This window comes from Schistocerca cancellata, chromosome 2 (assembly GCF_023864275.1).
Source record: "Schistocerca cancellata isolate TAMUIC-IGC-003103 chromosome 2, iqSchCanc2.1, whole genome shotgun sequence".
NCBI classification, from domain to species: Eukaryota; Metazoa; Arthropoda; class Insecta; order Orthoptera; family Acrididae; genus Schistocerca; species Schistocerca cancellata.
Window position 1 is genome coordinate 742,064,246 of NC_064627.1, and position 13,289 is coordinate 742,077,534.

At 39.0% G+C, this 13,289-nt stretch overlaps 1 protein-coding gene across 1 annotated transcript in view; it reads left to right on the plus strand.

Moving 5' to 3' along the window:
- LOC126162547 (serine/threonine-protein kinase ATR) overlaps positions 1–13,289 on the plus strand; it is a 368,495-nt gene that overhangs the window by 286,236 nt on the left and 68,970 nt on the right. The window contains exon 33 of the mRNA XM_049919128.1: positions 6,686–6,858. Within this exon, the coding sequence (XP_049775085.1) occupies positions 6,686–6,858 (173 nt within the window). The remainder of the gene's footprint in view (positions 1–6,685; positions 6,859–13,289) is intronic.

The following is a 13,289-nucleotide window of genomic DNA, read 5'->3' on the forward strand; positions in this document are numbered from 1 at the left end:
AGAAAAATTGAGATCCTCCATTCCCAGGATGGACAATATAAAGCTTGCAAGGAGCCCCCAGTGCGCGAGTCCACTCGCACGTGGCCAATTCCTTCAAATTGATGTCACTAGCCTGCCCCAAAGTTATAGTGAGCTATTTTATGACCTTTTCAGTGAACTTAGTGTTTTATTACTGAGATGAATGTTACAACTCTGCAACATAGGAAGATCAGGCTGTAATTGCTGTTGTTACAAGTATTATATGTGTCTTTCTACTATTTTTATTTGTTTCTCTTTTATATTTTAGCGCTGTGTGCCGCATCAGTAATAAGTCCTGACAGTTTCTGTGCATAACATGTGGAAAACATGTACGATATCTATACAAACTGTTATACCATGCCTTTGTCCTTCCATGAGCCATAAGCCTAATTTGACTAAGATTTTTTGTGGTATGCACTAGTGTACTGATGTTTGCACTTCAGAAGTTACAGTAGGAATATCAACATCTAGGTATTTGTGTTGATGTGAACTAAAGTAATCACACATGCCCAGTCATAGGTAAAGCAGGTGGCAGAGTTTGGTTTACTAGTAGGATATTAGGAAAATTCAGTTAATTTACAAAGAAGACTGGTTACAGAACACTTATGCATCCCATCTTAGAAAATTGATCAAGTAATAATAACATGAATAATGGGAGATATTGATTGTATATAAAGAAGGACAGCACAGATGCTTACAGGTTTGTTTCACTCGCAGAGGAATCTCTCAGTAATCCTGAACAACCTGAAGTAGCAGATGCTTGAAGATACATGCCAATTATTCTGTGAAATCCTACTCAAAAAATGCCAAGAACCAATAGTAAATGAAGAACTTAGTAATATACTTCAGTCCCCATGTGTATCACTCTCATAGGAACCATGAAGACAAGATTAGACTAATTACAATGACAGATGCATGTAAGCATTCATTCTTCCCACACTCCATAGACAGTTATAACAAGCATAAACAGTAACATCTGGTGCAAAGTTAAGTATCCTCTGCTATGTACTTTACTGTACTTTGGACATTATGTATGTAATTTTATATTTACAGGTGTGAAAATCTTTCACGTGCTTTGTAGTGAGATGCTCTGAGATCGAAAGTTGTTTGATTACACCATAAGTTTTAGGATTCTATACTTTATGTTAAGGACATGGTACTAAGATAATGCGTAGTGCTTTTTTTCTTTTACTTATTTTGGAAGAGCAGTAGCATTTTTCCCCCAGAAATTTTAGTAATGTTTAGTGCTTGACTACCTTCCTTTCTTGATGTTATCTGTAATGGACTGAGGAACCCTGTAACAATAACATATATTAATAAGAAAGAATTTTCAGTAATCAGATACTATTGAGGCTTCCAAATTCAGAGGAAACAAAATAAATGGAAAACTGAAGTAATAACTGGTTACTGAAAATCCTAGCTCAATAAATATGTTTCTCTTTAACTTCAACTTTCATCGCATGTTGCACAGTTCCACACTTGGTGGTGTAACTGGTTGTTAGTTAGCATTGTAGGTTGAATAAATTTGTAGTTTTCCATTAACATTACTTCCTGGGATCTATGTTTTGTCAGCCTCTTCTCATCAATCCTAAATAGATACCCTTAAAATTTTAGTCCTTTTTTTTTTTTTAAATTGGCTCAACTTATCTGGTACACTCTCCCCTCTCTTGTAAACTGTTATATCCATCCTGAATATTTTGACACATTATCTTACAGAGGATCTTTCTCTCAAATTTCTTGCCTTCTTTTAGTCTAGATACTCCTGTTGTTTGGAGGTACTCAACTATCTTAAAGATACGGCAGGCCTGTGAGCTGGAACAGTCAGCTCCAGTGCATACTTGATTGCACAGTCCTTTCCTACGGAGGTTTTCCCCCCTCCCCATTTGCAGGTGATTGTATCCAAAACATGATTGAAGATATGCAATATTAAAACATAAAAATGTTTCTAATATTTGTGCATGCAGAGAAAATTTGGAGTACTTTTATTTTGTTGTGGTTATTGTCTTAGTAATGATAACTCTTATTGTGTGCCAGTGCCATAAGCTGCTCCTGATAATAGTAATACGTTCCAGTTTCCATGTTCGAAGATATAAAAACATACTGATTTCCTGATACACCCTTTTGAGCGTATATTCTATGCATTGTTGTATTGATCACAATTGAGACTTCAATTAGCTACACTCTAAATCCCCATTATGTGGGTCAGTATGTTTATGGCTTTCCACAAAAATATGCATGAAAATCTTACATCTGGCCTCAGTGGTCAGAGACAGTAGTCATGTGGGTGTGAGAGTTGTGCTTTTGTGAATCGTGTGCGTTGTTGTGTTGTCTACTTTAAAAGAAGCCCTTTTGGCTGAAAGATCACATGTTCAGCAGTCTTCTTGTTGTGCCTGTCTGCAACTCCATATCTCCTGTATACAGTGGGTAGCAATCTATCCTTTTCATTCTTTAAGTTCTGGAGTGTTGTTGAGTTCAGAATCTATATCAGTTTATATATTTATTGCTTTTGGATCACAGGACAGTTTCTGAGAGAGTGATATTTGGAGAAGATCTTGGCTCTGCAGTTATCTCCCTTGGCCACCAAGAAATACAGTTAAAATCATACCTTGTGCATATTTCTGCTGCCAGATCTCAACACCTGTATAACTCTCATTCACCTTCCTTGCTGTCTCGACAGATGACACTCATACACGTTCAGAGCTGCATTCGACTCCAGACCACACAAACTACACTTATCTCTGTTGGCTTCTAGGTGCCTCATTTATTAAATGTTTTAAGGATCTACATCTACATCTACATTTATACTTCGCAAGCCACCCAACGGTGTGTGGCGGAGGGCACTTTACGTGCCACTGTCATTACCTCCCTTTCCTGTTCCAGTCGCGTATGGTTCGCGGGAAGAACGACTGTCTGAAAGCCTCTGTGCGCGCTCTAATCTCTCTAATTTTACATTCGTGATCTCCTCGGGAGGTATAAGTAGGGGGAAGCAATATATTCGATACCTCATCCAGAAATGCACCCTCTCGAAACCTGGCGAGCAAGCTACACCGCAATGCAGAGCGCCTCTCTTGCAGAGTCTGCCACTTGAGTTTGTTAAACATCTCCGTAACGCTATCACGGTTACCAAATAACCCTGTGACGAAACGCGCCGCTCTTCTTTGGATCTTCTCTATCTCCTCCGTCAACCCGATCTGGTGCGGATCCCACACTGATGAGCAGTACTCAAGTATAGGTCGAACGAGTGTTTTGTAAGCCACCTCCTTTGTTGATGGACTACATTTTCTAAGGACTCTCCCAATGAATCTCAACCTGGTACCTGCGTTACCAACAATTAATTTTATATGATCATTCCACTTCAAATCGTTCCGCACGCATACTCCCAGATATTTTACAGAAGTAACTGCTACCAGTGTTTGTTCCGCTATCATATAATCATACAATAAAGGATCCTTCTTTCTATGTATTCTCAATACATTACATTTGTCTATGTTAAGGGTCAGTTGCCACTCCCTGCACCAAGTGCCTATCCGCTGCAGATCTTCCTGCATTTCGCTACAATTTTTTAATGCTGCAACTTCTCTGTATACTACAGCATCATCCGCGAAAAGCCGCATGGAACTTCCGACACTATCTACTAGGTCATTTATATATATTGTGAAAAGGAATGGTCCCATAACACTCCCCTGTGGCATGCCAGAGGTTACTTTAACGTCTGTAGACGTCTCTCCGTTGATAACAACATGCTGTGTTCTGTTTGCTAAAAACTCTTCAATCCAGCCACACAGCTGGTCTGATATTCCGTAGGCTCTTACTTTGTTTATCAGGCGACAGTGCGGAACTGTATCGAACGCCTTCCGGAAGTCAAGAAAAATAGCATCTACCTGGGCGCCTGTATCTAATATTTTCTGGGTCTCATGAACAAATAGAGCGAGTTGGGTCTCACACGATCGCTGTTTCCGGAATCCATGTTGATTCCTACATAGTAGATTTTGAGTTTCCAAAAACGACATGATACTCGAGCAAAAAACATGTTCTAAAATTCTACAACAGATCAACGTCAGAGATATAGGTCTATAGTTTTGCGCATCTGCTCGATGACCCTTCCTGAAGACTGGGACTACCTGTGCTCTTTTCCAATCATTTGGAACCTTCCGTTCCTCTAGAGACTTGCGGTACACGGCTGTTAGAAGGGGGGCAAGTTCTTTCGCGTACTCTGTGTAGAATCGAATTGGTATCCCGTCAGGTCCAGTGGACTTTCCTCTGTTGAGTGATTCCAGTTGCTTTTCTATTCCTTGGACACTTATTTCGATGTCAGCCATTTTTTCGTTTGTGCGAGGATTTAGAGAAGGAACTGCAGTGCGGTCTTCCTCTGTGAAACAGCTTTGGAAAAAGGTGTTTAGTATTTCAGCTTTATGCTTGTCATCCTCTGTTTCAATGCCATCATCATCTCGGAGTGTCTGGACATGCTGTTTCGAGCCACTTACTGATTTAACGTAAGACCAGAACTTCCTAGGATTTTCTGTCAAGTCGGTACCTAGTATTTTACTTTCGAATTCACTAAACGCTTCACGCATAGCCCTCCTTACGCTAACTTTGACATCGTTTAGCTTCTGTTTGTCTGAGAGGTTTTGGCTGCGTTTAAATTTGGAGTGAAGCTCTCTTTGCTTTCGCAGTAATTTCCTAACTTTGTTGTTGTACCACGGTGGGTTTTTCCCGTCCCTCACAGTTTTACTCGGAACGTACCTGTCTAAAACGCATTTTACGATTGCCTTGAACTTTTTCCATAAACACTCAACATTGTCAGTGTCGGAACAGAAATTTTCGTTTTGATCTGTTAGGTAGCCTGAAATCTGCCTTCTATTACTCTTGCTAAACAGATAAACCTTCCTCCCTTTTTTTTATATTCCTATTAACTTCCATATTCAGGGATGCTGCAACGGCCTTATGATCACTGATTCCCTGTTCTGCGCTTACAGAGTCGAAAAGTTCGGGTCTGTTTGTTATCAGTAGGTCCAAGATGTTACCTCCACGAGTCGGTTCTCTGTTTAATTGCTCGAGGTAATTTTCGGATAGTGCACTCAGTATAATGTCACTCGATGCTCTGTCCCTACCACCCGTCCTAAACATCTGAGTGTTCCAGTCTATATCTGGTAAATTGAAATCTCCACCTAAGACTATAACATGCTGAGAAAATTTATGTGAAATGTATTCCAAATTTTCTCTCAGCTGTTCTGCCACTAATGCTGCTGAGTCGGGGGGTCGGTAAAAGGAGCCAATTATTAACCTAGCTCGGTTGTTGAGTGTAACCTCCACCCATAATAATTCACAGGAACTATCCACTTCTACTTCACTACAGGATAAACTACTACTAACAGCAACGAACACTCCCATTGATAGACAGTAACAAATGGGGGGTGGAGTCCATACCGTACTTATATCATAGTAAATATTGTAATAACGATAAAGTTTGCTCTTAATTATTTTATGTACCATATGTAACAATGTTAACAATGGAATGTAAATATTTTTAATATCAAACAATGGAAAATCCAGGAAGAAACATTATAATATTATGAAAAGTAAAGTTGCCACTCATCATATAGCGGAAAAGCTGAGTCACAGATAGGCACAATGGAAAGTCTTTCACAGTTACAGCTTTTAGCCATTGACCTTCGTCAACAATAGACACACACGCAAGCGTTATTCTAATTGATCAAAGTTTGTATTAGCTCACTAACATTATACAAGAAAATAATCAGTTTTTGAAAATATAATTGGATTGATAAAAAAACCTACTCACCAAGGGGCAGTATGAGACAACGCATGTAAAAGTTATGAAAATGTGGAAGCTTTCAGAGGAAGTGGTTCCTTGTTCTGTCAGAATAGTTGAAGAGAGAGGAAGGGGGATGAGGGAAGAAGGCAGGCCGCGGTGGTCTAGCTGTTCTAGGCGCTCAGTCCGGAACCGCGAGACTGCTACGGTCGCAGGTTCGAATCCTGCCTTGGGCATGGATGTGTGTGATGTCCTTAGGTTCGTTAGGTTTAAGTAGTTCTAAGTTCTAGGGGACTGATGACCACAGATGTTAAGTCCCATAGTACTCAGAGCCATTTGAACCATTTTTGAGGGAAGAAGACTGATGAGGTATAGGAAATGTGGAGGGTTATCAAAAACTCTCCCAGAACCCCTTGTTATGGGAGGTTTACCGGATGGGATTAGAAGGAAAAATTGGATGTTGGTTGAATGATTGTTGACCAACAGTCGGTCCTTCCCTTTCATTCCATCTGTTTAGTCTCCCCTCAAGTTGGGTTGTGGGTGACTTTTTTGTAACCTCATTTCCTGAACCTTGTCAGTCCTTTTCCTTCATCCTTCTTTCTTACCCTCCAGTCCTTCTGCCAGAGGAAGGAGCCACGACTTCGAAAGCTTGCGCATTTTACGTGTGTTTCTTCCTGCTATCACTTGGTGAGTAGATTTTTCGTTTCTCTAGTTATATTATAATTTCACTAACATTATTCAAACTCAAAACCTGAAGTTAGTAATTTACTGAAATGTTGATACTAAAAGCAACAGTGCGTGCTGTCAATAGGCTTTACTTGCATACATTATTTTTTAACCTACTCAAATATTTGTCTGCAGTTCTTATATCTTGATTCATTTCTGTTTGTCCTGTAGAGATGTTCAGTTGGCAATTGTGAACTGTTATGGAAGCTCTTTAAAATATGGCTGTAAATATATTTATCAGTCTATGCCACGGATGTTGACACTGTGGCTTGATTACGGTTCCAACCAAACTGCTGCTGGTCGGAGTAATGCTGGAATGGCTGTAAAAATGACGGAGCTAATAGGTGAATATAAATTTGACCAAGCATTCTTGCTAATATTTCTCAAGCACAGTTATTCATAAAATACAACAAGGGAAAAAAGTCTGAATATATTTCTCCATTGAAGATGTTGCTTAGCTGCAAGGAAATATTTCTCAACACTGAGAAAAATTAGATCATAAGATTAATATCATCATTGTTCAGTTGGAGTCATTCATGTTTAGATAATGGGCACAAATGTGAAGATTTTCAGCAGCACTTGCATTATGGAGATTATTCTACATCTAATCAATATTTTGGTAGTACAGAGTGTTCAAAAAGTCTCTCCGCAGTGCCGTACGATTGTTAGCCACAGTGAATATACCGAAATGAAACTCAGTGAAATACAAGTTATTAATTTATTGAATATTCATTTTTACTTACAAATTTTCAATTAAATGTTGAAAGTGTCCCCCCTGTTGTTGAGTACACAATTCAATTCGTCTAATCATGTTCTCAAACACAAACTGTAACATTTCTTGTGTAACAGAAATAGTGAAAGTGACTATTGCAGCTTTCAATTCATCGATGGATTTTGGACGGTTTTTATAGACAGTTGCTTTCACTGCACCCCAGAAGAAAAAGTCAGACCAAAGTACCTGTGAAATTACGCAATCACCAAAAATATCAGCAAGCATTGACATTGAAATGCAAGTTGTATGCACGGTTGCACCATCTTGTTGAAAATAACCGTTCAGTATTTCACTAAACACATTTTTTTGGACTAATAGACATTTTATCGGAAATATCGAGTAGTTTATCCTCAGACAAAATGCTAGGACGACCACTTCTCGGTGCATCTGTCACTGAACCCATACTCTGACACGTGTTAGTCAAATCTTGCACAGTATCGCGATGTGGGAGTGTTCTCTCTGGGAAAACTGAATTAAATGTTAGACAAACTGAAAATGTGTACTTACCGCAAGCTTTGAGCACTTGTTCAACTAAAAACACATGTTCTTCAATGGTTAGCATTTTAACAGTGACAAAAATGAAGCAAACGAACAAAGGAACTTAACTTAAAACGTTCACGTCAACACGTAACAACACACACCAATGATACTACTGACGCTGGCTGAGATAAACGAAACAGAGGAGTGTTGGGAGAGTCCACTTGAAGGGGAGTAACCCAGGCAGGTGAACAGTTGTATGGCACTGCGGAGAGACATTTTGAACACCCTGTAGCTGATTAGTGGATAAAACTATTACAGGTAGCAAAATGAAAAAATGAATTAAATGAAAATATCTGTTAGTCTTAGTAACAACAACACAACAATAATAAAAATATTAATTTGTTGAATGAACCACTTGGTGCTGCTTGCATGTTTGCTTGTCTGTATCTGTTTCATTCTTTCTCTTTGTTATTCCTAATGCCCCCCCACCCATGAACCATGGACCTTGCCGATGGTGGGGAGGCTTGCGTGCCTCAGCGATACAGATAGCCGTACCATAGGTACAACCACAACGAATGGGTATCTGCTGAGAGGCCAGACAAACGTGTGGTTGATTGACTGATCTGGCCTTGTAACAATAACCAAAACGGCCTTGCTGTGCTGGTACTGCGAACGGCTGAAAGCAAGGGGAAACTACGGCCGTAATTTTTCCCGAGGGCATGCAGCTTTACTGTATGATTAAATGATGATGGCGTCCTCTTGGGTAAAATATTCCGGAGGTAAAATAGTCCCCCATTCGGATCTCCGGGCGGGGACTACTCAAGAGGACGTCGTTATCAGGAGAAAGAAAACTGGCATTCTACGGATCGGAGCGTGGAATGTCAGATCCCCTAATCGGGCAGGTAGGTTAGAAAATTTAAAAAGGGAAATGGATAGGTTAAAGTTAGATATAGTGGGAATTAGTGAAGTTCGGTGGCAGGAGGAACAAGACTTCTGGTCAGGTGACTACAGGGTTATAAACACAAAGTCAAATAGGGGTAATGCAGGAGTAGGTTTAATAATGAATAGGAAAATAGGAATGCGGGTAAGCTACTACAAACAGCATAGTGAACGCATTATTGTGGCCAAGATAGATACGAAGCCCACACCTACTACAGTAGTACAAGTTTATATGCCAACTAGCTCTGCAGATGACGAAGAAATTGAAGAAATGTATGATGAAATAAAAGAAATTATTCAGGTAGTGAAGGGAGACGAAAATTTAATAGTCATGTGTGACTGGAATTCGAGTGTAGGAAAAGGGAGAGAAGGAAACATAGTAGGTGAATATGGATTGGGGCTAAGAAATGAAAGAGGAAGCCGCCTGGTAGAATTTTGCACAGAGCACAACTTAATCATAGCTAACACTTGGTTTAAGAATCATGATAGAAGGTTGTATACATGGAAGAACCCTGGAGATACTAAAAGGTATCAGATAGATTATATAATGGTAAGACAGAGATTTAGGAACCAGGTTCTAAATTGTAAGACATTTCCAGGGGCAGATGTGGACTCTGACCACAATCTATTGGTTATGACCTGTAGATTAAAACTGAAGAAACTGCAAAAAGGTGGGAATTTAAGGAGATGGGACCTGGATAAACTGAAAGAACCAGAGGTTGTACAGAGTTTCAGGGAGAGCATAAGGGAACAATTGACAGGAATGGGGGAAAGAAATACAGTAGAAGAAGAATGGGTAGCTTTGAGGGATGAATTAGTGAAGGCAGCAGAGGACCAAGTAGGTAAAAAGACGAGGGCTAGTAGAAATTCTTGGGTAACAGAAGAAATATTGAATTTAATTGATGAAAGGAGAAAATATAAAAATGCAGTAAATGAAGCAGGCAAAAAGGAATACAAATGTCTCAAAAATGAGATCGACAGGAAGTGCAAAATGGCTAAGCAGGGATGGCTAGAGGACAAATGTAAGGATGTAGAGGCTTATCTCACTAGGGGGAAGATAGATACAGCCTACAAGAAAATTAAAGAGACTTTTGGAGATAAGAGAACCACTTGTATAAACATCAAGAGCTCAGATGGAAACCCAGTTCTAAGCAAAGAAGGGAAAGCAGAAAGGTGGAAGGAGTATATAGAGGGTTTATACAAGGGCGATGTACTTGAGTACAATATTATGGAAATGGAAGAGGATGTAGATGAAGATGAAATGGGAGATACGATACTGCGTGAAGAGTTTGACAGAGCACTGAAAGACCTAAGTCGAAACAAGGCCCCCGGAGTAGACAACATTCCATTGGAACTACTGACGGCCTTGGGAGAGCCAGTCCTGACAAAACTCTACCATCTGGTGAGCAAGATGTATGAAACAGGCGAAATACCCTCAGACTTCAAGAAGAATATAATAATTCCAATCCCAAAGAAAGCAGGTGTTGACAGATGTGAAAATTACCGAACAATCAGTTTAATAAGCCACAGTTGCAAAATACTAACACGAATTCTTTACAGACGAATGGAAAAACTAGTAGAAGTCGATCTCGGGGAAGATCAGTTTGGATTCCGTAGAAATACTGGAACACGTGAGGCAATACTGACCTTACGACTTATCTTAGAAGAAAGATTAAGGAAAGACAAACCTACGTTTCTAGCATTTGTAGACTTAGAGAAAGCTTTTGACAATGTTGACTGGAATACTCTCTTTGAAATTCTAAAGGTGGCAGGGGTAAAATACAGGGAGCGAAAGGCTATTTACAATTTGTACAGAAACCAGATGGCAGTTATAAGAGTCGAGGGACATGAAAGGGAAGCAGTGGTTGGGAAGGGAGTAAGACAAGGTTGTAGCCTCTCCCCGATGTTATTCAATCTGTATATTGAGCAAGCAGTAAAGGAAACAAAAGAAAATTTCGGAGTAGGTATTAAAATCCATGGAGAAGAAATAAAAACTTTGAGGTTCGCCGATGACATTGTAATTCTGTCAGAGACAGCGAAGGACTTGGAAGAACAGTTGAATGGAATGGACAGTGTCTTGAAAGGAGGATATAAGATGAACATCTACAAAAGCAAAACAAGGATAATGGAATGTAGTCGAATTAAGTCGGGTGATGCTTAGGGAATTAGATTAGGAAATGAGACACTTAAAGTAGTAAAGGAGTTTTGCTATTTGGGGAGCAAAATAACTGATGATGGTCGAAGTAGAGAGGATATAAAATGTAGACTGGCAATGGCAAGGAAAGTGTTTCTGAAGAAGAGAAATTTGTTAACATCGAGTATAGATTTAAGTGTCAGGAAGTCATTTCTGAAAGTATTTGTATGGAGTGTAGCCATGTATGGAAGTGAAACATGGGCGGTAAATAGTTTGGACAAGAAGAGAATAGAAGCTTTCGAAATGTGGTGCTACAGAAGAATGCTGAAGATTAGATGGGTAGATCACATAACTAATGAGGAAGTATTGAATAGGATTGGGGAGAAGAGAAGTTTGTGGCACAACTTGACCAGAAGAAGGGACCGGTTGGTAGGACATGTTCTGAGGCATCAAGGGATCACCAATTTAGTATTGGAGGGCAGAGTGGAGGGTAAAAATCGTAGGGGGAGACCAAGAGATGAATACACTAAGCAGATTCAGAAGGATGTAGGTTGCAGTAGGTACTGGGAGATGAAGAAGCTTGCACAGGATAGATTAGCATGGAGAGCTGCATCAAACCAGTCTCAGGACTGAAGACCACAACAACAACAATGCTCTTCTTCTCTCCTTTACATTAACATTCTTATGTTTTCTAGTAACACTTTAAAGAAGAATTTTCAGTTCTGTATTTGTGTTTTAGGGATGCCATTTGTTTGAAATTCTTGTGGACATGATTTCACCAAAGAGACATAATTTTTCTTTTTCGCATCTCCATAAACCTTGGGAAATTTTTAAATTTCTCATCAAGTTTCTTTGTAGAGTCCAAGGTATCTTCCTCCATTCATAATCTTTGAGTTTAATGATTTCTTGGTATGATTCTCTCTCTTTCTTGTGGTTGCCACACAAAGAACTTTGGACTTTTACCGTCTTGTAGTTTTATTTTTGTGAGGCTGTCAGCTTTATGTTCTTTAATTTTGTAATGTGGAATTATACATATCATTAAGTATGTGAACTTTCTTACTTTATTAGTTTGTAACGTAAAATGTTTTATAGTGCTAATGTATCACTTATAATTAAGATATTTTTCCCCTAACTCATGTAAGGCAAGTTTTAGTTTAGTTATATATAATTGGTATATTTGATTCATTTTACTACTGTTATTTGACCATTGTGATATATTAATCCTGTGTTTCACAAATAATTTTGTTTTCAAATTAAACAGGGTTTTTATTGTGAGCCCATTTTCTAGTCTTAAAAATGACATCATGGAAACTTTCGTTTTATCTCTTTCTCTAAGTTTGAACTTGTATTTCTTTCTTAGTACCAAGTTTCTCATCATAGTAGTCATGAATAAAATCCTCTCACTTTGGAAGCTTTATCATTTTGTTATGGAACCTAAGCACTCAGAAAATTATCTCTGTCCTCATTGACAGAAACACATGTTTTTTTTATTACTATAGCTTGTTGATGTTTTTGTGTAGATAACACAAAGCTACTAGTTCCACTGGTTGCCAGTTAATTAGTCAGATTTAAATTCACATTGCTTAGCAGTTTGGTGTCCGATTCTTTTCTCGGCCAATAGTCACATTAATTTTGGGTACCGATTACCACAATCAGCAAGGGTATGGACAGATCACCAGCAAGCATCCTACTGTTGGAGTGAAGAACTCTATTCTCAGTGATATGTTTCTGCATGTAATGCGTCTTGCACAAATAGCTTGATGCATAACAACTGTTCCTGTCGGTACTTGTGCAAATCTTGACAGTAAACCAGTTTGCTAATGTGTCAGACTAGTGATCCACAAGTATGTTGATCTATACATTGTTGATCCTATGCCTTTTCCTGTCGTTTAATCTTATTTTGAATTCTCTAAATATTTGCAGTTGTGATAAATACTGATATAGTGTTATTTGAATATCACATTGAACCAATTTGGCTTCCCACTGTCTTATTCTGTCAGGCTTCACGTTACTCACATACACAAGGATTGTGAGAATAAAACATTACAAATCTGTTATCAGGGTCATATTGTCCTGATCTACCAGTACTATCTATCTGACTTTCATTCAGCCCAACACTTAATTAGTCTGGATTGTCCTGTTCGATGATTTATTATTTCTTACTTAAAAACTGGATAGATATGATTCTTACCTCACACAACTGCCCCCATCCCCAATTGCAGGTTTGTCTTATGCATCCCAGCCCCCTACACCGCCACCCTGACCCTTCAACCCTATACTGCCTTCTACTCCCTTCTCCATTATTGTTGTGACACCATAACCAGAGATGGAGATAATTCATGTTTCTCCAACAACATATGCAATGTTACTGTTAAGCTTTAAACTTCATGAAAAGAAAGCAAATGGTCAGATAGTGGCAATTTTCAGTGCCTTGTGTAGTTAACATTAAG